Source organism: Citrus sinensis, chromosome 2 (genome assembly GCF_022201045.2).
Source record: "Citrus sinensis cultivar Valencia sweet orange chromosome 2, DVS_A1.0, whole genome shotgun sequence".
NCBI lineage: Eukaryota > Viridiplantae > Streptophyta > Magnoliopsida > Sapindales > Rutaceae > Citrus > Citrus sinensis.
The window spans coordinates 5,121,285-5,147,565 of record NC_068557.1 but is presented as its reverse complement, the minus strand read 5'-3'; the positions used below and the strand labels follow the sequence as shown (position 1 = coordinate 5,147,565).

The following is a 26,281-nucleotide window of genomic DNA, read 5'->3' as shown; positions in this document are numbered from 1 at the left end:
CTAGGCTCCGAAACAAAGGTCAAAAAGAAGCCGAAAAGTTTTCGAAAGTAAAATTTTAAAGGCAAGAAAAATGAATTTAAAGACAAACTTGAGCATCAAGAATATAATTTGACAAAATCCTGACAAGAATACAACAATAGTCAAGGTGGGACCGACTTGATGCATGAGTGCTGTGGAACCTATAATCATACTACATATACAAAATATGTATTATAAATTAAAATAACTATCAATAATTTTTCAAAAATAAATATACATAAATATTAAATAATTATAATCCAATAAAAATACTTCTAGTCTCTCAGTTGTAGAACCCATCAAGCTTATTCTTTTTATTGATTTGACGCGCCACCTAAGGCGGGTCTGGCCGGTAGCTCTCAGGGAAAAACGGACGCATTTTATACTCGTGTCGCTTTGTTATTGACATTTTGTACCCGCGTCGCTTGCTGGGTAGGAATTAAGCTGCCATTTTCTTGTGAGATTGACATTTGTAAATCCAGAGAACCCTGGGAGGAGATGATGGAGCTCTCCTTTTCTTAAAATCATTGATCGTTGTTTTCTTTTGGTTTTTGTTCTCCAGCCGTTGCACCTCCCCGTTTTCCCCACCAATTAGTGAACAAAGTTGAAGCATAGTGGTATCAAAAGTGGGCACAAGTCAATTGCACGAGATTACGAAATAGTATGGAACCTAACCGAACCAAACTGTACAGTGAGTCAGGTTGATTGGATTATCTTCCCGCCGCAGGATTATAGAGAAAATCGGTTCAAATTAATTTCCTTATGAAACATCAACATATATTAAAACATTAAAGATGTCAAACGTCGGCACATCCATAACCCTAATTTCATTCATTGTTGTGCTCGACCTCGGACTAAATATGAGAGAATGAGATCTTGTTTGGAATTGAGGTACTGTAGCTGCTTCAAAAAAAAAATTATAAATATAAAACAAAAATTAATAATATATAATAAATATAAATTTTAAATAATAATTTTGATAAAATTATTAAAAATATAATAAATTTTTTATTATAAAAAAAAAATCATATTAACATAGTTTCTAAGTTACAGCAGTTAGTGTTTACCAAATACTTTAGTGTTGTAGCTTCCTCAATTCCAAAAGCACCCTGAATCTATAAATTAAACCTGACACTTGGTAGCAGCTTCCACATAAGTGGGTTATTATTTAGTAGTAGTTGAAGGAAGCAGCGTGTCATCTTGAGCCACAGCTGTTGCGTGTAATCAAATTGTCTAAACATGCAAGGAAAAGACAACAGCATTTAAACTTCAAGTGGCAAATTCAGATTTAAATGCAGTATCCTTAGGTCCCAGAAAAGGTAATCTGATTTCACCAAGAATTTTCAACGATAACTGAGAAACAATACAACATTATCCCATCCAGAGATTGTCTAACAAATAGCAAAATGAGGTGCAGTAACAAGAAAAACAAGGGAGTATACACTTAGCTCTTCTCAGAATTGTTTTCCAGTTCTCTTCTCAGCTGCAGGGAAAAGTCATCATTGACATCATCATCATCCCAATCATCTTCCCATTGCTGCGCTATCTCTTTTCCTTCTTCCTTTTCATCCCATTCTGTTAATAAATCAATTCACAATAAATTTAAAGAAAAATATGATGTACCAACAATTATAATATAAATGCAACACAAATGGTCACAGATGGGCATTCAAAATTTTCAACATTATATTTAGACAGTTCGACATAAACACAGTACGTAAAAACTCTAAAGGAATTTATAGTACAAAGTACAACATATGACAGCAGTAACACATAGTAACTATTACGACAATGCTTTATCATCCTTGCAAAATGACACTCAAAAGTATAAAGGTAACGCAAGCAGTGATGCTGCATCTTATACCATCAGCTAACCTATTTCAAAACTTTCACCATTTTAGGATACAAACACTGCTTGTAACTTATGAAATAACAAATAAAAGATTCAGAAGCTGTAAAGCTGCACTGTCTCTTATGCTACTACATGCTAATCAACAAGAACTTTCAGTCTTCTGGGTTCACACTGCAAAATTAGAACATGGTACTCCAATGTCTCATTCCAAATTTGCCTGCCAAGCTTGTTTTCTATTAATTTACCAAAGCATTTCCGACGGCTCAGACACAACTTCTTAACTGGGTTTCAGAAAGTGCCTCTTATCGTCAGTCAGCACTAGTTTAGACAAAGCTAATTGTTACATCTAAGTATTATATTGCTTTATCACATAACTATTGAAGGATTTTTATTAATTTAACAAGGAATTTCCAACAGCTCAGACACAACTTCTTCACTGGGTTTCAGAAAGTGCCTCTTATCGTCAGTCAGAGCTAGTTTAGACAAAGCTAATTGTTACAGCTAAGTATTATATTGCTTTATCACATAAAAGTTGAAGGAAAGAAAAAGGCAAAGGGAATAGGCATCAAATAGTTCTGAAGATGTGGTAATAGTTCCAAAAAGACAGAAACAAATAAGGCAGCGGCAAGTCCTCAACCATCAAGGTTTAGGAAATTAATCTTAGTTGAATTAACAAGGCCCGATTTCTTTCTGGAAAAGATTCGCTTGAGAGTCGTTAAAATGTTCTATATGATTTGCTTTCTCGACTTGATTTTTCTAACAACAAAATATAGATGACTAAATCAAAAAAGTAAAAAGTTTTGATTCCTATCTTAATGTAAAGTTTTAATAATCGTTAAGTTCCGTTCCTGTGAGATCCCCTCTTCATCAACACTCTTTATTCAAACTCAGTTCTCAAACACTCCTCCATAGCCATCACTAGTACCAATACCACCAACCCACCACCATTATCTACTGCTTCATTTATCAAAATCTCTTCTTTCAGTCAGCACTACCAAGAAGACAGAAATGCTTACAAGGACAAGCATGTAAAAACATTGATTTTAAGACGTTTTAGTTAGTGAACAACAAACAATTTAACATTTATATCCAAATATAAGGGAAACCCAACCAAGAGAAAACTCTCCAAAGTTCTAAAAATTTTCTTATATTCTTTTTATTCCTCTTCAAAGAGCAAAAAGGAAATAATTATAACATCACATTATACTTCAAACTATAGTCTTGCAAATTTATTGTTTGACCGTACTCAATCCAAACCAAAACCATGTACCAACAATAAACTTCAGATAGAATTCAAGTATCATTTGAAGACCAATTTGTAAGAACACATCTAATGTAAAAGCTTTTTTATAGTACAATATAAACCATCCTATATGGCTCCTTTTACTATTGTGGTACTGCTATGAAATGGAAGCTCTACCTGTGAAATAAAAATTTATAATGTTAAATAACTATGACTTGTAGATTATAATTCAGACAATCCCAGTAAAGGTAATAAAGGTTTTCATTAACATACTGTGGCATAGACTCTTAACTTCCAAACTACATGGCTGCTAGTATTTATCAAACTGTTTAGAACAAAAGCCGTAGTTGTTAGACAAAAATGCGAAACGAAGCTTTACGCTAGAGATTGCCCACATAAACTATCTCAAGGATCCGCAAAGTTCTCCTATGTCTACCAAATCATTCATCCTTCCAGCTTTTATATTTCTCAAAAGCATCTTTTTATTTTCTAAAATTGAGTATCAGTCATGTCTTTAATTAACATTCCCCTAATGCATTTCAAGTTCTACATTGCAATCTACAAAAGGCATCCCAGCAATTAGCCATAAAAGAAATTAAATAAACAAATAAATAATAAATTGAAATTCAAAAAAAGAAAACGAGTACTTTAGCCTTTCTTTCTATATATTTTTGTAGAGAACTGAAAGCGAAATAAAATAACAGAATGTTAATTAACACCGAATAAAGATTGAAATAACAAATAAATATAACCACAATTATCTATTTAGCAAATATAATAATTAAAAAAAGACCTTGATTGATCTGAAATTCTTCAAACTCGTCGTCGTCTTCGAATAAATCGATTTTCGGATCTCCGATTGCTGCCTTGGTTTCAATCTCCATTATATTTAAGCTCACAAACCCTAAAACAGTAAACTTTTTTTGTTAGCTGCTTACTCTTTAATTATTTCGTTAATCAAATTCAAATAAACTTCTAATAGTCAAAAAAAAAAAATCCAATTTCGAGAGGTAGAAACTTGCAGTTGAGTGTTGACAGAGAGCAACAGAGTAGTTGTTCATTTAATTTATTTCACCGGATTTCATTTAATTTATACATTACGTTGCTGGGTCAAGCGGCCAACTTGGCCCATCGAGACCAATCAAAAGCGGACCGCGTTTTGGGCTCTGAACTGTACCCATTAAGAAAGTACCTGTTTATTTCTGGGAGCAGAGCTTCTAACACCCCATTAAAACTCTTTATAAACACCACTTTTTATTTTTATATCTCCTTCCTTTATGAAATTATAGATCAAAAGACTATAAAATTACAATAAAGTTTTACAGTCACTTAGAATATATTAATTATAATAAAATTATTATGCTAGGCAACTCATTTCTTCATTGTTTCAAAATTATTTTTTATTTTATTTTATCAACAAAAATAAATGTATCATATACAAGGCTTAAAAAAAAAAGCTAGGAGTTCGTGATTTGTAAAAACATTTTAGTGTAATTAAATTCTTACTTATCCTTTACGTAATTTCTAGTAGTAACAGAATTAAGATTACGAAAAATGAGGTGTTATAAGGATATTAAAGGATGTAAAAGGATTGCTCTATTTTTAGAATTGATTTACTGGCACCGCTTTAGTATCCTGCTAATAAATACCCTTGTCAGTTGTTTACAACTTACCCTCGATTAAAATTACACTTTTAAAGAAGTGAAATAAAAAATGACGACGCTCTATACACCCATCAGTGTGTTTTGAGTTTGAAATGTATTTAAAATTTTAAAATTTTATTGTAAAATTAATAAATTATGGCCATCTTAATTTAGCAAGCCTATAATCTACTGCTTATCACGATTGCATTTGGTCCTGATTACTTACTTTTGGTCAATTGCTTCGGGGACATTTGATTGGCCCACAAGTCAAATTGTGAAATCATCAATTGTTATTGTGCTCTATTTTGTCGAGAAATGCTAAAATACCTTGAGATATTATGTCGGTTATACCGCAATTAAATAATATTATGATAATATGTGTATTTATTTTAAAAAATTATTATGTAATTGATGGTTATATAAAATTTAAATATATATGTTATTCATGAATTAAATTAATTGTACTTATTCTGGTGTATTCTAAAATTTCTCTCGTCATTCTCTCTCTCTTTCCATGCCTTTTCTATGCCATGTACATTCAACCAAGAAAATCTTAATTTGAAACACATTATTTTTTAATAAAAAATCATGTTTGTTATTTTTATTTTTACTTTTAAAGTAAGGAGGTAGCAAAGCACAAATCTATTCTTTTTCAAATCACTGTATTTGAATTCGAGTAGCCAACTAAATAAAGTTGTTAAAAAATCACATAATCAAGTTCTTAGATAGTCAAGTTTAACAAATGTCTATTATATAAAAGTAGAAACAAAGATTTGCATGAATAATTTGTAAAGTAAATGCTCAGTTCTTATAGTTTAAGCCAATTACCCAATTAGTTGTTTATTATTGAAAATTACTCAAAACACCCATGTTGAGTTGCCATTACTTATAATAATTGTTGAAAATCTAATTCTTCAAGCGTAAAATAGTATTTATGTCTGATATAACTTAAAATTCAAACAAATTTGACATACCAACAAGTGAAAAATAGAGAATAATTAAAGAGAATATTTATTAGACAGTATGGACTTTTTAAATTAATATTTTTAAATAAAATTATTTGAAAACCATTCAATCAGACTCTCGAGTGCAACACTAATACTCTAATATCTAATGTTAAGACATCTTTTAATAATCTAATGCACAATTGTAAATTCAGTATAGACATATAAGGAATAAGGTGGAGTGACTTGAGCTGTCGTTCTCTGGAATAAAGCTAGCATATTCTTTGACAAACAGTAAGTTCCTTGGAACAATTTGTCTGCAACGACCTTCGGTAAAAAAAAATTAAAATGTTAAGCATATGGCATATTGTTGAAATTGCGTAGGCCGGCAAAAACAAACATCTTTGTTAATCAGAAAAGAAATATAATTATACAGCACATATTACTAGCAATATATTCCATTAGAACAAATGCATACAAACCTTTCGTTTTAGTTTTGTATTAATTAATCAAAAACGCAATTGCCAAGATTATGCAATTCTTTTTTGAGTCCGTACAAATTAAACCATCCAAATTCGTAATACAGACAAAGTTTTCACTACCTCATTTTCTCAGGAGTCTTGTCTTAATGTGTTCACTAAAACTTGTTACTGCAACAGAGACCTCTCTTCTGAGTTCTCAGAAAGAAATTTTTTATTCAAAGTTTCAATGGAATTTCTTTGAATAACACACATATCACACCAAGGTTTCTGAAATTTATAATCTTTCTTGCCACAGAAGTTGTTAGGATAGTGCTATCAGCATATGTTCTATGGTAGTTCCCTACATTGCAAAATCTACATTTCAAGAGGGGAAGCATAAGATGTATCCTCAGGATTTGTCATTTATGTTTATTTTCATCATCATCATCACCGCTGTAACAGAGTTAACACATTGTCAGCCTTCACCTGTAGACTGCAGCCTCCATTTTCAGTTTTCATCGTTGTCAAATAATTCGAGTTGTGAAGGGGGAGATTGGGGAGGATTTCTGCCCAACAAATGCTGTGATTCAGCTTTTCAAAAGTACCTCTATGCATTGGGGCAGCGGGCGAATCAAACAGGAAATATATACCTGAATTCCAGCGAGCAGAGAAGTTGTTTGACTTCAATGAAGAGATTGGAAGAAGATGCTTTCGCTTGTGGGATTGAGAAATTAACTAGTGGTGCTGGGGCTTGTTCCAACTACTCTGTTGCTGATGTTTCTAAGATGTTGGGAAATAAACTGATTAAGTTTAATGAAGATTGCAAATTTGTGAGTTCTGATGGAGAATGGGATCAAATATGTGGCGTCTGCGTGCAGAGTTGGGAAGAGATAAAAGGACCGCATTTCGCATCCTCCAAAGCCGAGTCAATAGATATTGAATCTGAAGTCTGCAGATTTGCGGCGATGGTATCATTGATAAGTAGCAGAATTGGAGATGAGAAGTATGCACAAAACGTTTTCACGTGCCTTGCTGCACAAGATATCTATATTAGTAAGTTGCTGGACAGATCTTAAAAACACATGAATTTCAGTAAATTCAATTTCCAGCAAGATTTTTACACGATCATTGCGTTGAAACTTAATGTTGAGAACATCTGTAACTAGTCTCTATGGTCTGCAGCGAAACAAACACTGGCTGAAATGAAGATGACACATAAGACTGGTGAGTACATAAACATTTCTGTAATCAACACTTGGTTCTCAAATATGGATCTTTTCATTTGATGGCATGTTCTATTCTCTTAACCGTCAAGAACTCTATATGGAAACAGGTATTTGGATTCTCATTGGAGGCCTTGTAGTTGTTGGGGTCGTCGCAATAATAATCATTGCGTCTTGCATTTGCCTGAAGAGATACTATAAATCAAATCCTCCAGCTAAGATTACTTGTAAGCCTTGCAGAGTTCCAGTAACCAACCAAGGCATTAGCCAATAGCTAACAATGCTTGCTGATTCTGCTTATTTCACTTGGCAGCATTCAAAGGTGTTCGACTGAAGGATCCTGGTTGTCCAAGATATACAATCAGGGAGGTGCATTACGCAACGGAGAAACTAAACGAACTAAATCTCATTGGGGAAGGAATAACAGGTCGGTATCTAAGTAAGCTAAAGAACGATGCAACCTTCTTTTTGTCTCAAGAATCAACGTGTATCGACTAACTTAACGGCCAATCCAAACCTAATATTCACAACTGAATATTCAAGTCATATGATGTTTTCATTTCACCACAAATGACAATAAAATCTTAGTAGGCCTATCACAACTATATGGCTTCTTGGTTTTTATGTTCACTTGTTTTGATATTATATCAGGAAAAGTGTATAAAGGCAAACTGTCAAACAATCAGCACGTTGCCATCAAACATATTACCAATGAGGGAAATGTAGAGACCTTCGTCAGAGAAGTTGCAAGCTCATCTCACGTCAGACACCCGAACCTTGTGGCTCTGCTGGGTTATTGTTTAAGAGTAGACGAATGTTTCCTCATATATGAGCTGTGTCCCAATGGAAATCTCGCTGAGTGGCTTTTTGGTAGTCCTTTCCATTTGTTAAAAGTTCCTTTTTCATGTTTAATTTATTTCCAGTCTGACGAAAGTGAGCCATAACAGGCAAGGATAAGTGCCTATCTTGGATCCAAAGGCTGGAGATTGCAATTGATAGTGCTCGTGGCCTTTGGTTTCTCCACAGTTACTCAGAAGGCTGCATTGTTCATCGTGATATCAAGGTCTGTTTTACCTCAGTCTATTCATAACAATACCGTTTGTGTCATCTCTCATGCTGGTCAGAACTCTCCTTTCCACCAATTATAACATTACTGAGTTTCAAGACTTGAGAATTCGAGTAACACAGGCTTCTTCCAGAATGGAATAATGCAAAAGATTAATTATTGCTAAATGTTGGTTCTCGCAGCCAACAAACATTCTCCTGGGTCCAAACTTTGAGGCCAAGCTTTCAGATTTTGGATTGTCTAAGGTTATTGACATTGGTGAAACCTATGCTAGCTCAGAAGTAAGAGGAACTTTTGGTTATCTTGATCCTGAGTACCGAAGCAACTGCAAAGTAAATTCATCAGGCGATGTCTACAGTTTTGGAATAGTACTTCTCCAAATTCTGTCTGGGAAGAAGGTCATTAACATGAACTTGAAGAAACCAATGCATCTAAATAAAATGGTCAGACATCGTGTTGCCTCATTCTAATTTCTTGTTTTGGACACCGTGTTGCCTCATTCTAATTTCTTGTTTTGGATTTATGTTTTCAATTTCCGGCTTATGTTTTTATTTTCAATGTTTCTGTTAACCAGGCAAAAGTTCTTACCAGAGCAGGCAGTGCATTGGAACTTGCTGATCCTAAACTTGATAGGGAATACTCAATAGAAGCTTTTGATCTTACACTTCAGCTGGCTCTATCCTGCACAGCACTTACGCATCAAAGACCACCCATGGAGCAAGTTTTTGTTACATTACAGAAGGCACTTGACATATCGACAACAGCTAAGGCTTCCACAACTCAAACTTCAACCACCCAGCCTTCAACTCCGTGAAAGAGAGAAATTTTTAATTACTATATATAAGTTTTTGGGAATTTTTTGTGACAGAGATTTAGTGGTTTCTTTGTTGTAGTCGTTACCATTTTGAATAATAGAAGATCATGAGACATATATACTTTTGTAAATAACTTCACGTCAAAAGCCGATTGAATCAGTGGCTCCTGAGATCACCAAGAACATGGAGCTTAAGTCATTCCAAGAAAGAAGAAGTACGAAGTTTAGAATCAGAATTTATAGATAAACATATGAAGTATGCTTAATCAAAGAGCATGAGCACCCAAAACCATAAATGAATTTTGCTTCTCTACCAATAATTCTCATAAAACCAATGAAAGATTTTGTAAATAGAAAACTGCAAAATTTTTGAGTGAATGTTTGATGCTGAGAAGTGAAAATATGATCATCAGTAATCTATAAAAATTTACATAAATGACATAAAAAAATTTCCTAACTATTTTACTTTTTCTTTTTCATCGACTCATTCATCTTCCAATTAGTTTTTGTGCTAATAACTAAACAAGCTCATTTTCTACATAGAAATCGGGATCAGATGGTTTCAACAAGGGGGGCATCTGTAAGCTACTAGAAGCACTAATTTCTTCAACCGGTTGAGGTTTCTGGCCAGCCACTTTTCTAGTATTTTTGGCAAATTTTGAAGCCAAAATTGTGGCTCCAAGATTCTTAGAACTGCTATGTTTGCGGGATGCTGATTTTCGAGCACTTCCATCTGCATAATTTCCAGCAGGTGCGTCGAAACTATAGTAGCTGTCATTGTCAGGAATTGTCACGTAGCCGTAGCCACTCTCTTTTATACTCAAATCCATTGCCATCTTCCTCTTTCTGAACTTTCTCCAAGCAGATTGTATGAAGCAAGAAGCCCAAGTCCTCCATTGGTGAGAATAGTACCTAAAGGCATGCTGGAGCTTCTTGCTGTGAAGTCGCTTGAATTGATGTGCTACAAACTTAAGGTCTTCAGCTTCAAGGGCAAAAGCTTCAACTTCGGTGACAGCTCTGACAGTACGAGTTGAAGAGGGCAAGTTGAGGGTAGAGTTGGGTGTTAAGGCCCATGTTAGCAGCTCTTCACCACAGAAATCACCCGGTTGAAGGGTGATGGAGTTGAAGAACCCGTCCCTTCCTCCATTAGTTGTAGAGCTCTCCAGTGTCCCTCTGATTATGAAAAGCATCTCATTTACTGGATCACCCTCTCTAACAATGTAGGTGCCTTTAATGCTCAATGATGAGACCAGGCGCTGGCATATCGCATCAAGAAGCTGGTCATCCATTTGTGAGAAGAATGGTACCTGAAAAACAAACAAATTAAATTGGATTGTTGACCAACGAAACAAAACAAGAAAAGTATGTCGTTAAACCAATGTTATAAATGCAAGATAGACCTACACGGCGAACAAGGGCAATGCATAAATGCCTTTGAATTTCACGACGGAGGTCCACAGGTAGTGAGCGCAGAATAGACTCTTCATTGACTCCTCTTGTAGCAAGCCATTTGTACTGAACAAACTGATGAACACGTTCCTGCAAATCTGGAGGTAATTGCCGGTGCCTCATCCACTCCTCTGTATCCCTTCGCTTAATCCTCCATTCTTCAATTCTTACAGACATGGACTGGAAATATGTCTTCAAGAAGCGAAAAAGAAAAAATCATATTGCCATTGCTTATAAACTTGGCACGTTAATGTATTACAAGTTGTTATCAGCAAGACCTGGAATCCATCTCTAGTAATATATAATTATGCAATCAGCAGTATCATTTCATTAGACAGCAGCCACAAAGAAGTTCCAATCATTTAACACAATTTGAAGAACAATTTGAATATTTTCCGTAGATATAAGATTTATTTAATCCAAAACTTTACCAGCTGTTCCCAGCCAGAATCTAACACTCACCTAATGAAGTGTAGATGAACCTACTCGCCTAGATACTTCACCTGCAAACTAGTTAGTAGTGAACCAATCCCTCAACAGATAATGCTCCCTATGAGATTTCAGGCAAACATTCCTTTTCATATTGATCGATGATGCTATAACTTAACTGAAAAAGAGAAGGGGCATGCTCGGAAGTAATGTGCTTCAGCTAGACTTTGAAGCACAGACACGGCAGATAAAGTGATTGGCAAACGCGCACTTTACTTAATAGCTAATGTTTGCAACCCGCCTATACCTAAATTTCAAGCATACTCAAAATCCGACAGCCAAAAAAAAAAAGGAAGATCATACATTTTTATCTGCAGTCTTTTAAGTGTTCCATTTCTGTTTCCAATACGACCTACGGATTAGGTGGTAACTCCAATTCTTTGGAGTTTCATAAGTCCAAACAGGTTGTACATACATTTGGTTTTTGCATAAATTTTTAGCGTCCAAGTTATTTACGGGCAAAATATGGTTGCTTCTGATACTACTGCAGAGCATGGTTATTCAAAGTAGGCAACAACAACGCAGTAAAGAGAATTAGTAATATTTAAGGTGGCAGTTCATGGTACCTGCATGTTGCCAATCAACAGTGCAAACAAGACCGAACCAAGGATACATATGAAAATAGCAAGTAGATTCTCCTCCACATATATGCTTGTATCTAATTCCTGTGCATATGAACTGCAGAAAGAAAGAATAAAGTGAATATATAAAATATGAGCTCTGATATAAACAGAAACATTTTAACGGAGGATTCCGTATTAAAGTCCATGATATAGTATCAACAAAACCAATAACAAAATCGGACCTTAAAGTTCTTAAACCCCACCAAAGACAGTATAAAATCTTCCTATAAAAATGTGACGCAGCAACATCATCAGTGAAACATTCTGCAAATATTCCAAACTTGAAGTCAATCTCAGCTTCCCTAACTGCATCGCAATCATCAATAACGGTGGTGACATTTCTCCAATTCAACCGATCAGGCTCCTCTAAAGTAGAGCAATCCAGGAAATAGGGAAGGCACAAAGCTCGATGCCGGTTCTCCCAATTACACCTATCTTTCCAGCAGCTGAACTGCCGCCCTACGGCCACCAGGTACCACGTTGCTCCTAAAACCTGAGGCAAACATAACAGCAACAATAAATGGAAAAAAAAAGGCAATTGAGTTTCAGAAACTGGGAGGAGAATGAACAGTGGAGGCGCCCTGTTTCTTACGTGACTGCTAAGCAAGAAAAGAACAAGATTGTACCCAGCTCCTGCCCAATCAGCCTTCGCAACAACCCCTGTAGTTTTGATGATTCTTCCGTTCAAAGGAAAGATGACAAATAGCCTGGGAATATATTGCAACAGAATGACCAGGGCCAACGAGGAGTTGTTATAATCAGCCTTGGAATCCCTCATTGAAGGAATTATTAGAAATACGACAAACTGCCAAGTTAAATGCTCCTTTAGTCCCTACAGTTTGCGGTGTTAAGTAGTTTAGTTTTAACTTTGAAAATATTAAGGACGAACCTGAGGCAGGGGAAGGGCGGCGGCGAGATCAATGACAAAATCAGTCTTGAAATACCTACTGCGAATCTCTCTTGCATCCATAACTAACTCTCCCCTCCCAAAACTCCTAGAACTGGGCGACACAAAAGCTGTCCGAAACTTCATAAAGATGTTAAATACAAAGAAAAGATCAGCCACCGTCCGAAAGACGGTGATCAAGAAGCCCGTATTTCCATCCGTCTCTAGGCATGCCTCTTCTCTGTTGACAGAGGGCAGAAAGAAGTAGAGAGGATCGAGCAAGAGCGCGATGATGCAGGTGGCAAGGAAGACGTAGTTCCAGTGGGACACGGCTTCCGAATCCGGGTCCAGGATTTGGAAGCGCCAGCAGAGGATTTGCGCGGTGGGTACCTCTGAAGTTGTGGACGATGAGAGTAAAGGCCGGTTATGGTTGCTGAACGGGCGGAAGAGGGATGAAGCAGAGGAGGCGACATTGGCTGTCGCGGTGGCGGTGGAGGCGGCGGCCGAGGACAGAACTGGAAGTATTTTTCTATTCATCTTCCATCGCGGAGCCCGCTGGCAAGCCGGATTCCGCCGCCAGGAGGTTTTGAGACAGAGAGAGAAAGAGAGAGAGAGAGAGAGAGAGAGACAGCAAATTATCAAGATTTTGTTTTTCCTTTTTGTGCTTTTGTGTGATGATGATGATGGCGCGGTGAGAAGAGAGAAAGAGAGGTGGCAAAATTTTTGTTAGTTAACAAAGAGTGGAGATTTTCGCGGGAGACTGGAGGGAGAGCGTTGGAATCGGAACGTGGGATAGCAGTTGGTAAATTAATAAAGGGCGGGAAAAGAAAGGACATAATTGGAATAAAGGTGGGATTTCATTCCACGTGCTTTCTGCTTGAAATAAAATAATGTAGTAGAAGTATGGATGGCAGGAATCCGTTATTCCGTCAGCTATGTTAGTATTTACACTTTTTGAAAAAGAGATATAAATGACTTATTTTATTATTTGAAGAAGGAACGAGAATAAGGTGAAGTCACCACTTCCTCATTTTCTCTTAGTTTTAAATTTTTATTGTATATATTTTTTAAATTGTTATGTAGAATATATTAAAATTTTGATATTATGGACGTAAACTAAAAAAAAAATCCTAATGCTTGTAATAATAATATAAATAAGAGATAACATAAAGATGGAAAAATGGACTGTTGAAATATTTAAAAGAATATTTATTCTACTAAAAAGAAAAAAAATTTGAACAAAAACCGGCAGCACTAAAATATTCTAGATGCAGATCTTGTGTAATTCAGTAATTGTTACTAAAGAATTTGACATTTTGTACCACTAACAATGGTTTAGTTTAAAGTCATTTCTCCTTTCGAAAACCGCAATAATTTGTTTTCCTTTTTTATTAGTTGAATCAACTAATATTCAATAATTTTGTTCAGTTAATAGATTAATTATTAATTCACATTTGTTAACTTCTTGATGGCTTAAATGCATGCCCTTAATGGACACTCGTTTCTTTGTTGAGGTCATTATTTTCAATCCAACATAAAGAGCAGACACTAAAGCTCTTAAAATTTAAAAAATGGTTAAATAGATCATTTCATAGATAATTATATCATTTGATTAGGGTAATCTGATTATTTTTCATATGGACATAATTGTGTGTGTGTACACACACACACACACACACATATATATTCCTTAACCATTTCGTCAAATTCCGAAATATCGCCATTGTTTTCCGTAGAGAAATTGATGATGCAGTTGAATAAACCAAGTGTTAGCTTCAGCATTAAGTGTTTGGTTGGTAAAGTTTAAGGCAAACGAGCTTCTTGCCAGTTGCCGGAAAGACTACCTTGAAATTATTGGGGTTGCGTTGTCCTTCCAAAGAAATGAAACCGTTCGTAATAACATCATTTTCATGCAAGTCTCTCTCTTTCGTTCCCGAATTGCGTATGCCACTCAAGTTTTTAAACGTGTACCACTCTGGTGGATCAAGATATATATAGATTGAAATGGCGATTATACATATCACATCCTACTTGTGACGAAAAATGAAAACTGAAGATGAGTTAATTATCAACACAAATTAACTTACTCTTTCTGAGAATAAGTAGATGAGTAAATACCCCGGTTTATTAGTTTTCTCTTCACTTGTTAAATTAATGTTAGTACACTCTTGAAATTTTTTAAATATTATATCGAGATTACAATATAAATAGCATCCAATTAATACGTATGTTCAGACTTGAAGTTGAATTTAATACATGTCGGATTTGTCATGACATTCAAAATTGAAATATACCCAAAAAAAAAATTAATTAATTAATTAAAACTCTCGTACATGTAAAGAGACACCATTTTGAAAAAGGTGAGGAGGCACTAATTAACTCAACTGAATGTCGTAATTTAGTTGCATGTTGTGAAGAGTTAGAATGTATATTTATTTATTTATTTATTTATTTTTTTGGGGGTTGTGTTGTCAAAATCGAGCTCATGTTGCCGTTTACTACTGATGCAGAACTAATAGAATGCTGAATGATGTTACTGCTGTTGACCTTCAGCAAAACTCGAATTCATTCGGGTTGAAGGAGATCCGGTGAGTTATCTCATCCCAGACACATCTGCTTGTTGTATTCATGTGTATATTAAATGTGAGTTTTGCTGGGCATTTAGGATTGGCTATGTGTTGTTTTGTGTTGGATGTGGTGCTGGTAATGAAAAACTGTTGATTTAATGGGTGTTAGTATTGACTGGGAATGAAGTTTTGTTAAATGTAATATTAGGCAGGAATGGAATTAAGGAGCAAAGATGGGTCACTTTGTAGCTACTCGCAAAATGCGAATAAGGAGTTGTTGGATGGGCTCAGTGATATTGCATCGGGTATAGATGATAATGGAAAAGTCAGGGAAGATAATGTAGAATTAAATTGTAATACGGCCGAAAATGAGTCTAAGAATACAAGCTGCGGAAATGAGGTGAATAAGGAATCGAGTTGTGCACAATTTGAAGATGAGGGAGATGAGCATGAAGAATACGGCGTGAACAGGCTAAACTTTGATACAACAGAGACAGAGATTGAAGAGTTGAGGAAAGAATATTTGATCCCAGACGATATTACACTTAGGTTATTGGGCGAAGATGAGGTGGCAAGCAAATTGAGTAATGGAGAGACTACGATTTATCTGGAAATGTTTGATCTTGGTTTCAGGTTGCCCATTCAACCTTACTTTGCTCGAATGTTGGTGAGAGTGGGTTTGAGTCCAGGTCAACTTGACCCGAATGGCTGGAGGGTTTTAGGTGGTATGTATGTTGTATGGGCTGAGCAGAATAAAACCGAGCCTTGTTTCAAGGAGTTTACTCACTTATATTTTTGTAATGAGTATGGGATCAACCACAAAGGATGGTACTATTTTATGTCAAAAACAAAGAGTAGAAGAATAGTACTTGACTTTCCAGGTTCATGTAGAGGTTGGAAAAACAAGTATTTCGTGGTAGGTGGAAATTGGGGTAGGGATGTAGAGCTGACCAAGGGTTGGTTTAAAGTTCCCACTCATTTTAGTAGACCAGGTAATACAAGTTTTGTTCAGGTTGAGGTCGAAATAAGGATACAATCTAACGCATGTTTTTACTGCAGTGACTTGGAAGAAGAAAGTTGATATAGGTGACAAGCTGAGTGTTAGAGTTGAGAAAGGATTGCTAAATGCGGAGGATTGGAAGTTGTTGTTGACATCCGAGAGATTGTTGAGCACTTACCTCATTTCTAGTCTACCACATTACAGCAAGAAAAAGAAAACAAAGAGAACAAAAGGTAAAATTTTACTAAGTGGTTACCCATGTTGTCATACGCCAAAGATTCACTAATTTTAGTGTGGTTGCTATTGTTGCAGGAAACATGTCTACCGCTAAGCGTACCCCTGCAGAAATTGCAAAAGCCTTGATCGAGGAGATGTCGGACGAAGAAGGCGAACCACGTAATAAGAAACCACGGCGGGCATCACAAAAAAACAAAGTTGATGAGAAAAAAGAGAAACAGCCCGTGGTTTCAGCTCGCAACATGCTACCTCAGAGCAAAAGTGACCGAGCTAGTGATTCTCGTCCCCTGCGCATTTTGCCACCTACCCCTTCCCCGATATGTCCGAAAGGAAGCTTGCTTGAAAGCAGTGACATCATAGAGTCAAAGCGAGGAAGAGCGGAGGACTTACTACCCATGGTGAACTTAGCTGCTCGTTTTGTGAGCCAGGATACCCTCGAGAATTTTTCCCATTTGTCAGCTACTCATGCTCTTGAAGCGCTTGCTCGAAACCAAGTTGAGGTGGGTATTAATTCACAACCTTTATTTCTGTGATGTTTATACTTTCCATCCTAATTGTCATGCTTTCTTTTCCAGCAATCCTTGATCATGGCCGCGCATATCGAGACGTTTGCCAAGTCATTGAAAGGCCATGCGAAAATAGAAGAACTCGAGCGCGCTTTGATGAAAGCCAACCTCACGAACGAAAAAACAGCAAGCGAACGAGATCGGCTCAAGCGTGACCTCAATACTCGCAACGATGAAAATACTTGCTTGGCAGAAGACTTGGTAGCCGAAAAGAAATCTAATGTGAGCAAAGACTCCAAGATTGCCGATCTTAGCTATGAGTTGGAAAAAGTTAAGTCTGATGTTGATCAACGCATTCGACTAGAGAAAAGGCAATTGAAGGCGGATGTCATTCAGACATGCATCGAATTGTTCTAAGAGAAACACCCAGACATGGACTTTCAATGGATGTTGACCGCTTATGTGAGCAAAGAAAAGGCTAAGAGGAAGTCATTGGGTACGGATCAAGAAGCTAATCGAGTTCTTCAGGGTGATGAGATTAGAGTTGAGGGTGAGGCATCTTTAACAAGCAGAGTTGCTGAAGACGAGGAGAGTGCTTTCTAAGTAGATTTGAAAAGTTGCTATAAGGCTTGCCTTTTGGTAGTTTTACGAACGTATAACTCTTGTTGCGCTTTCATTTTGTGTTTGTACTTCAGATAATTATTACATAGCTTGCACGCTTATTTTTAATAAAGCTAATGCCGACCGCGACAAGTCTGAAGATGTTTAGGCTACTGCCGATTGTAACTAAGCTGGAAAGTTGACCTTAGGAAGCTCGAAGCTGACCTCGCTATAGATTCTTACGAAGTGTCAACCTCGCGCATAGATCTTACCAAGCTAAAATGTCGACCTCAACCATAGGCCGTACAAATCTGAAGTGTCAACCTCAATCGTAGACCTCACAAAACTAAACTGTCGGCCTTAATAAACAACCTCAAACGTAGAACTTTCAAAGCAACAAGTGTCGACTTCAAAGGTAGAGCTCACAAAGCAAGTGTCGACCTCAACCGTGGGCTTTTCAAAACTAAAATGTCAACCTCAACCGTAGGGTTTTACGAAACTAAAATGTCGACCTTAATAAACAACCTCAAACGTAGAGCTCACAAAGCAACAAGGGTCGACCTTAACCGTGGGCTTTTCAAAACTAAAATGTCGACCTCAACCGTAGGCTTTACGAAACTAAAATGTCGACCTTAATAAACAACCTCAAACGTAGAGCTCACAAAGCAACAAGGGTCGACCTTAACCGTGGGCTTTTCAAAACTAAAATGTCGACCTCAACCGTAGGCTTTACGAAACTAAAATGTCGACCTTAATAAACAACATCAAACGTAGAACTTTCAAAGCAACAAGTGTCGACTTCAAAGGTAGAGCTCACAAAGCACAATTGTAGACCGCAAACGTAAAGCTCACAAAGCACAAGTGTCGACTATACTTTGGTTTACACAATTTTTTCTATTTTCACTGATTAGTTTCCAATACCGGTAATGACTTTCCGATATCGAAAACTAGGGGACTGGTGTTCAGGTTAGATTTTTCTAAAAAAACTTCAGAAGTATAGTCGACCCTAATTTACTTAGAACTCATTGTTGTTGTCGAGCTGACCACGTAAGTACAACCTGGAGCCTATGTTGGCGACCTGGTTCACAAGTACGGCCTGAGATTTATGTGAATAACCTGATTTAAGAATACAACCTTAGACCTATATGAGCGACCAGGAAATTCACCGGTCCGACCTCGAAATTTATTTGCCCGACCAGAGAATTAGCTTGACATAGAAAGCTATTGGTTAAGATAACGTGGCCTAATTTCTAGGAAAGTTGTGTGCCACGATCTATTTAAACTATCTCCAACCGATGACCACGTGCAACTGCTGAAGAAAGTGGACAGAAGTTAAAGGTGGTAACCACCCATGACCAGGGGCCTATTTAAGCTGAAAATGGCAACTGAGGTGGGGGTTAGCAAAAATCAACCAAAAAACTCTAGAAGTGACCTATCTAAGAGCCTTAACAGAGCTTACCAGATTTTGAGTTCTTTGATCGGAAAATTCCTTTCTTTTGAACCCATTCACAATTCTTCCCTCTCATTTTTATCTCTTTATACACAATTTCTGACTTAAGCATCGGAGGGTCTGCGCCGGAAACCCACCGGCGTATCCTAACCGTGTTTTCTGGTTGACAGGTACGGAAAATTGCGGTCATATTGGCGTTTGAGCTTGGATTCGTGCTGTAATTCCCCTAAAGAAACAAATTCAGCTGTTGAGGTCGTTTTTCGGCATCAACATAAATAGCATCCAATTAATACGTATGTTCAGACTTGAAGTTGAATTTAATACATGTCGGATTTGTCATGACATTCAAAATTGAAATATAGCAAAAAAAAATTAATTAATTAATTAATTAAAACTCTTGTACATGTAAAGAGACACCATTTTGAAAAAGGTGAGGAGGCACTAATTAACTCAACTGAATGTCGTAATTTAGTTGCATGTTGTGAAGAGTTAGAATGTATATTTATTTTGTTTATTTTTTTTTTAAAATTTCTTAAAATTTCTTACAGTTTGCTTGACAGATGAGAGTTAGGTCTCATTACAATATTTTATACTCAATTGAATGTCTGGATTTAGTTGTATATTATAATGAGTTGAATGTATTTTGATCTAAATGTCTATAGAGCAACCCTTATTTATTTTTTTTTAAAAAAAAAATCTTACAGTTTGGTTGAGAGATGAGAGCATTAAAATTAAATTTATTTTTCTATTTTTCAAATTAATTAAATAAAATAAGTTATTTTATTAATTTATTTAAATAATTAATTTAATTAATATTAAATTGATAAAATAACAATTATTTGATAACCTTAAGCGAGCTAATAATAGATTGAAGGGTTAATTAACTTTAACCCACACCCAAATTTATAGAAAAATTAAAATCATTCGACCTCGGACAAAGCCCATCCTGGCTTCACCAAACCAACCAAACTAGGCCTGGGCTTGTCAGGCCCGGCCCATTGTCATGCCACTACGCTACAAGGCAGAAGCTAACTAGTGTGAAAATGATCTTCTTGAGTTTGTGACACGAGACAATTTAAAATTACTTCTCTTATATAATTTTAAGAATTTTCTATGTTGGATTGTCTACTTTATTATTTAATTATTAATTTCTTTACACTTTTCCAACTTATTTTTTTTAAATACTATTAAAAAGAAACCTAGAGAATTCAAAGGAGTTTTTGAAAATATTCTTTACATTTCAAGAATCGTCTTTTAAAAAAAAAAAAATTATTCTTTATTTTTTTTTAGTCGGCTGAATGCATAGGTATGGATTACGTACGTAAAGAAACCAACGCTGAATCATTTTCGATTGAATTTTATTTTTTTTCAATTAATGGGAAAGTTGAATTCTTGGGCACCTGATCAATCCGCCAGATGTTTTTTCGCCAGTAAAATGAGGAATTTTAATGTTCACATCTCACCGCTAGAATATGGAATAATTATAGAAAATTGTAAATCCGAATCTTTAATGCTTAATTTGAGGCAATTAATAGATCCCCTTATGCATAGGATTCCTTATTTTATTCGAATTTACTTTTTAATAAATACCTGTAACTGTATATTTAATTTATTTAACTAGAAATCTAGGAGCATTCATTAATACATATTGAGCTGGCTGGCCTACGATCTGAAAACACAGAATATGTAAATAATACCCAGATTCTGAGGGCTGCGTTGATCTTCATGGCATCACCAAATAACTTATAACTATTTATTTATTTCGTGATGTGATCAAAATTCAATTCTTTATTTTTTATTTTTTTATCACTAATGGCAATGATGGTGGCCACATCTTTTGCATCATCATTGATTAAGATTCTTTTCGAGATCTTCCCTTTTTTTCTTGCTCTTTTTCTCTCCAAATTTTAGGTAGTAATTGAATATGATACAAAATATTACAAAAGAGATTGAAATCGCAGTAAGTAACTGAAGACATTTGTTTTAAAATTTAAAACAATCAATGTCCTTATTACACTAAAAAATTCGATAGCAGACTAATTTTTTTACAATATTATTAATATTTTTACAAAGACGAAAGGATTCTTTACAATGCTATAAAAGAAAAAACGATTCAATGAGGCTTGGGAGTGCAGTTGTATTAAATATTTGTTGGGAGAATTTTACTGTTCTAGTGGTATTACCCAACTCGAATTTGAATTAGTCGAGATTCAATGTAGTTTTCGAATACCAGATGGTTTAATATACCAAAAAAGAAAGAACGATTCAATAAATACAAACTTCTAAATATGAGAAGACTAAAAAAATGTTATAAATTCTATAAAAAAAACATTATTTTCTTTAATAAAACAAATAAGCCAAAAATAATATACATCAATTGATCATTGACGTCTCTTCAAGTTCTATTTGAGCTGAAGCAAGCAGAAATACATAATATAATTAACTTTATTATTTATAGCATTAAAATGAAAAAGAATTGATCAATCAAGACTCAGGACAATGGGATCCAACTTAAAAGTAGAAAATTCCAAATTATTTGCCAAAAAAGAAAAAAAAGGCACGAAAACAAAAAAGACCAATAATATTGGGAAGAGGGCATTAACTTCACCTGTAGTGGGAAGTGGTCACCACCCACTCGAAATTTTTAAAAACGACGTGACGGATGCTGATTGTACAATTGCCCTTTAGATTTTGGCTCCCGATGATAATGAGGTGGGGTAGAGGTGGTGGTGAGACTTATCTCATTCTCAACTCTATTAAAAATTTTACTTTTATTTCTTATCACATTTCTCAATAAATTTAGTAGGGTAGGGATAGAAAATTTTAATATAAATCCTAATATAAGAAATGATTTTCGTATCTCCACTCCATTTTTTATTTATTTCTTTTATAATAAATATAGATAAATAATTTTAATAAATTAAAAATTAAAGACTTAAATAAAATTATTACTATATTATAAAATATTTAAATTATTTAAAAATTCAAAAAAGTTGAAACAATATCTTGAAATAATAACAAAACTAAAAAAATGTTTGAAGAGAGAAAGAGAAAAGAAAACATAATAATATTTTAGGGTTGAATAAGAGTTGAAATGTATGATTTTCTTTTAGTTATAACATATTTATATTAGGTAAAATTAAAAAAATTATGATCTAACATTGTAATTAATAAAATAAAAATTATTGAACAAACATTAAAATATATAATGGAGATTAGGTAGGGGATGGGGTGGGGAGTATAAAACAAAACTCTATCCCATTAACCCCATTAAGAATTTATAAATTATTTTTTTCTATTCCCAAAAATTATTTAAAATTCATACCATTTAGGATGGGATCCCATGTGGTTCCAAACTATAGAAAATTTCACCATCTCTAATTTTGGCACTATTTATTTTTTATCGCTTGACATTATTCTTCATAAATATAAAAATATTTTTAGGGTTTTTATGTTCTACCAACACCCAAATATTTCTACATATTTGACCGTGCACCCACCCACTTATTTCGACAACTATCTTAGCGTACCTATTCTAATATCCTTTGCGATTTGTCTAATGTCTATTAACCACTAAAAAAACTAGGGAAATTATCATTTGTATACCCTTAGTTTACTCAATTATCAAATATACTACAATACTTTAAGGGTGTATCAATCGTCCACCCTAAGTTGATAAAATGTATCAGTTGACCACCAAACCATTAGTTGTCGTTTAAGTATGATGACGTTAGAAGGGTAATTTGGTCTTTTCAATTGATACAAGTGATAATTTATGGGTACATAAGTGATAAAAAGAGAATTTAAGGGTATACAAGTGATAATTTTTAAGGGTAAAATCGTCAATTCACTGTAATTCCATTAACTTTCAAACGGCAACTAACGGTTTGGTGGTCGGCTGATACATTTTGTCAACTAAGGATGGACGATTGATACGCATTCAAAATGTTGTAGTATTTTTGATAACAAAGCAAATATAGGGTATACGAATGATAATTTTTCAAAGACTATAACGTTCCTCTTTTGAATTGAATGGGCTGTGTAAATACTAAAATAACCATGATAACTTGTAAAATTTACAATAAAAAGATCATAAAACTAATATTATACAATAAAATTAAAAGCAAATAATATCTTCCAACCAGGACATAGTAAAAATTTACAATAAAAACTATCATAAATCTAATTTAAAAGTTTTGCGTATACGGTGATTGTTGTTAAAGCAATTAGTGGTGCAATGAAACATGCCAAAACATTTGGGTGCTATCCCAACATAACCCATAATTTTTATTTTTTTATTTTATCAAACCAGCTCCAAAAAATTGTTGCATATAATTTGTCGAAGGTAAAGAGAACATGGCAGATTTTTCTCATCTCATCTTTCTTTGATTAATAAATATTTATCTTATAATTAGTTATTATTATAATTCGTTACTGAATGGGGATTTTGGGTCAACGGAATCATGTGGCAGTGAACATTCATTAGTGAATCATATGCACGTGTATGTAATTAATTAAGATTTGCAAGAATCTATTCTCTTCTACATTATTTCTGAAAAAAATGGATGATCCAATAACCTATCCCAACGCACGGTCTAGCTCAAATTAGAAAGAGGGTTTTTTTTCGGATTATTCTTTTATGAAATAATATTATTCTAAATATCCTTAAATGATTATAAACCTTAACTTAGGTGGTGTTTGTTTTTTTATCTGAAATCTGAATAGACCTGAATTAGTCTGAATTCTGAATAGATCTGAATGTCTGAATCTGAATAATATATTTATTTTTTCGTCTGAATCTCGGAAAATAAGTATTAAGTTGTTTGTTTTTTTCAACTGAAAAAACTAAAAAATATGTACTTTTACATTTGTATCATTATTAAATTTGAATGTCAAATAAATAATATATTAAATACCAAAATATTTTAACATTTATAAGTAAAACTATATTCAAGTGAATACATAATTATTTTAGAATTTTAATATATAAAATACCATAAATTTCAAATTTTATCGTATATAATATAAGAAAGAAAAAACAGAGATATTTTTATGTGGGTTAAATGTCTATGTGTGAGTTTTGGAATAGACATGAAAAATAAATTATAAAACATGGATATTTTTTACATTAGTAAGTAATTGACTTAATTGAGATTTCTCCATTAAGTAAAAAGCAAAAAAAATTGGCTTATTTTATTAAGTCAAAATTATCTAAAAAGTCTCATTAAGTTATAAAAACAAACACCTCTAATTAACTTAATTAATTAAGTTAAGTTACTTTAAATCATTAAGTTAAAAAACAAACGCTACCTTACTCTCACTTTTTATTAAGAAGATAAGAAGAAAATTCATTAACATGCATTCAATATTTCTTTAACTTCTAGACAAAAATGAAGTAAGTTAAAATTTATAATAATTTAAAAATATTTTAAAAATTATTATTTCACGAGAAGACTAACCGAAAATTTATCTTATTAATAAACATATTCAGTATGGGAGCATTTCACCATGCGTATTATTTTTCCAAATTTATTTTTTGTTTTTTGTTGATTTTCATAAACTTTTGAAATATGTCATATGAATGGCATTTTTTTTTTCTTGTGGTGGTGATTGTAAAGTTGTGGATAACATATGCTGATTGATTGCACTGTGGATTTATTTGAAACAACAACAGCTCATACACAGTCCAGTAAAACATTAGCTGCTTTATGTGCATAGATGATGTCCCTCTAATTAAGTTGCTGGATTCATATATTCTAGAAAACAAAATAAAAAAGGTTGCTCAATTCAGATAACTGCATCTGGTTCTTGCAGCATTTATTCTACTATGAAAAAAAAAAAAAAAAAAAAGAAGAAGAAGATCTCAAAGAATTTGAACTAAAAACAGTAGCATTATATATATTATTCTAAGATGCAGATCTTGTGTAAATGTTACTAAGATTTTCTCATTCTGTCTTACTAAGAATGGTATATTTTAAAGTCATTTCCCTTTTTGAAGACCGAATCATCATCATTATTATTATTATTATTATTTATTTATCGTCAATATAACACTCATAACTTTGTTCAGTTAACAATTTGATTAATTTACATTAACTAAATTCTTAATGGCTTAAATATATGCCCTAATGATCAATCCTAATTTTCTTCTTAAAGTCATCATTTTCAATCTTACATAGAGAAGCAAACACTGAAGCTCGTAGAAAGAGAGAAGAAAGAACAAGCTTTTATTTTTATAGTTTGGTAAAATAACAATTATATCATTTGACTATCGCGATCTAATTATTTTTCATATGAGCATAATTGTTTCTTTTTTTCTCCCCCCAAAAAAAAAAAGGAAAAAAATCTACATGACCACTTTTGAAAACAATGAGACTTGCTGAATCATTTCGTCAAGTCACAGGGTATCAGAGTCCTTTTCGGTAGAGAAACTGATGCAGTTGAACTACCAAGTGTTGGCTGCTTCAGGCAGCGTTGAGTGTTTGGTTTGCTGGTGAAGTTAGGGCAAACTAGATTTTCTGCCAGTTGCCAGAATGGGCACCTTAAGTTTTTTTTTTTTTTTTTTTTTTGCATTGCCTTGTCCTTGAGAGAGAGAGAGAGAGAGAGACGAAGCCATTTGTGAAAACATCATTTGCTTGCTAGCTCCAGCTCTTTTGTCCTCTCGAATTATGTATGCCACTCAAGTTTTTAAACGCGTACGACTCCAGTGGACCAGGATAATATAAGATTGAGATGGCAATTCCTTATACATATCAAATCCTACTTGTGACAAAAAAATAAAAACAAAAAAAAAATGAGTTAATTATCACCACAAATTAATTTACAATAAATAGAATTATATTAAAGAATAAATAGTGTATTTATAAGATAAGGAGGCGCCAACCAAATTAATCGATTATTATGATTTTTTTAGTATATTAAATTATTTGGTATCTGAAGATTATATTAGGTCTTGATTAATTTAGATTTGAACTGAATAGAACTACTAGGGTGATAAAATTTTTTTAACAAATATTTAACGAAATTATATTCTCAAGTTTCGAATCAATAACTTTAGTTAAGATAAAATAATTTATGTCAGTTGATCAACGCACTTATTGGTTGATTATTATAATTTAATTGTGTAAAATGCAACCTTATATTTATTTATTTATTTTTTGGACAGGTGTATATACACACACAATAAGACGAGAAAGAACTCACCAACCGT

At 34.1% G+C, this 26,281-nt stretch overlaps 5 protein-coding genes across 5 annotated transcripts; 3 read left to right on the top strand and 2 right to left on the bottom strand.

Annotated features, from left to right (window-relative positions):
- Positions 1-1,279: 1,279 nt before the first annotated feature.
- LOC102626954 (protein DSS1 HOMOLOG ON CHROMOSOME V-like) lies at positions 1,280-4,175 on the bottom strand. The gene is made up of 3 exons (XM_015527669.3): positions 4,136-4,175; positions 3,907-4,017; positions 1,280-1,593 (listed from the first exon to the last, which is right to left on the bottom strand). Exons 2-3 carry the CDS (start codon positions 3,995-3,997, stop codon positions 1,463-1,465), a joined length of 222 nt encoding a protein of 73 aa, XP_015383155.2. The 5' UTR covers positions 3,998-4,017; positions 4,136-4,175; the 3' UTR covers positions 1,280-1,462.
- A 2,181-nt stretch (positions 4,176-6,356) lies between these two features.
- Positions 6,357-9,367, top strand: LOC102613714 (probable receptor-like protein kinase At5g18500). The gene is made up of 8 exons (XM_025095039.2): positions 6,357-7,214; positions 7,344-7,385; positions 7,495-7,611; positions 7,698-7,811; positions 8,036-8,254; positions 8,332-8,447; positions 8,633-8,893; positions 9,025-9,367. The coding sequence occupies exons 1-8, from the start codon at positions 6,512-6,514 to the stop codon at positions 9,262-9,264; spliced, it is 1,812 nt and encodes a 603-aa protein (XP_024950807.2). The 5' UTR covers positions 6,357-6,511; the 3' UTR covers positions 9,265-9,367.
- Positions 9,368-9,782: 415 nt separating this feature from the next.
- LOC102614021 (cyclic nucleotide-gated ion channel 18) lies at positions 9,783-13,248 on the bottom strand. Its single transcript, XM_006470423.2, has 6 exons — positions 12,715-13,248; positions 12,418-12,630; positions 12,008-12,318; positions 11,769-11,880; positions 10,669-10,905; positions 9,783-10,571 (listed from the first exon to the last, which is right to left on the bottom strand). Exons 1-6 carry the CDS (start codon positions 13,246-13,248, stop codon positions 9,783-9,785), a joined length of 2,196 nt encoding a protein of 731 aa, XP_006470486.2.
- Positions 13,249-15,492: 2,244 nt separating this feature from the next.
- LOC127900250 (uncharacterized) lies at positions 15,493-16,564 on the top strand. Its single transcript, XM_052434849.1, has 2 exons — positions 15,493-16,270; positions 16,338-16,564. The coding sequence occupies exons 1-2, from the start codon at positions 15,493-15,495 to the stop codon at positions 16,562-16,564; spliced, it is 1,005 nt and encodes a 334-aa protein (XP_052290809.1).
- Positions 16,565-16,594: 30 nt separating this feature from the next.
- LOC127900411 (uncharacterized) lies at positions 16,595-17,746 on the top strand. Its single transcript, XM_052435415.1, has 2 exons — positions 16,595-17,015; positions 17,091-17,746. Exons 1-2 carry the CDS (start codon positions 16,596-16,598, stop codon positions 17,436-17,438), a joined length of 768 nt encoding a protein of 255 aa, XP_052291375.1. The 5' UTR covers position 16,595; the 3' UTR covers positions 17,439-17,746.
- Positions 17,747-26,281: the final 8,535 nt, after the last annotated feature.

What these genes read in the sequence shown, in the direction of transcription:
- LOC102626954 (XM_015527669.3), bottom strand. Translation starts at nt 3,997, where the DNA reads ATGGAGATTGAAACCAAGGCAGCAATCGGAGATCCGAAAATCGATTTA. An exon ending in AGAATTTCAGATCAATCAAG is followed by an intron (nt 1,594 to 3,906) that starts GTCTTTTTTTAA and finishes ATTTATTAACAG; the next exon opens with AATGGGATGAAAAGGAAGAA.
- LOC102613714 (XM_025095039.2), top strand. Translation starts at nt 6,512, where the DNA reads ATGGTAGTTCCCTACATTGCAAAATCTACATTTCAAGAGGGGAAGCAT. An exon ending in TCTCGCTGAGTGGCTTTTTG is followed by an intron (nt 8,255 to 8,331) that starts GTAGTCCTTTCC and finishes GAGCCATAACAG; the next exon opens with GCAAGGATAAGTGCCTATCT. An exon ending in CAATGCATCTAAATAAAATG is followed by an intron (nt 8,894 to 9,024) that starts GTCAGACATCGT and finishes TCTGTTAACCAG; the next exon opens with GCAAAAGTTCTTACCAGAGC.
- LOC102614021 (XM_006470423.2), bottom strand. Translation starts at nt 13,248, where the DNA reads ATGAATAGAAAAATACTTCCAGTTCTGTCCTCGGCCGCCGCCTCCACC. An exon ending in CCGCCCTTCCCCTGCCTCAG is followed by an intron (nt 12,631 to 12,714) that starts GTTCGTCCTTAA and finishes TTAACTTGGCAG; the next exon opens with TTTGTCGTATTTCTAATAAT. An exon ending in TGGGGTTTAAGAACTTTAAG is followed by an intron (nt 11,881 to 12,007) that starts GTCCGATTTTGT and finishes TTCTTTCTGCAG; the next exon opens with TTCATATGCACAGGAATTAG.
- LOC127900250 (XM_052434849.1), top strand. Translation starts at nt 15,493, where the DNA reads ATGGAATTAAGGAGCAAAGATGGGTCACTTTGTAGCTACTCGCAAAAT. An exon ending in CACTCATTTTAGTAGACCAG is followed by an intron (nt 16,271 to 16,337) that starts GTAATACAAGTT and finishes TTTTTACTGCAG; the next exon opens with TGACTTGGAAGAAGAAAGTT.
- LOC127900411 (XM_052435415.1), top strand. Translation starts at nt 16,596, where the DNA reads ATGTCTACCGCTAAGCGTACCCCTGCAGAAATTGCAAAAGCCTTGATC. An exon ending in TTGCTCGAAACCAAGTTGAG is followed by an intron (nt 17,016 to 17,090) that starts GTGGGTATTAAT and finishes TTTCTTTTCCAG; the next exon opens with CAATCCTTGATCATGGCCGC.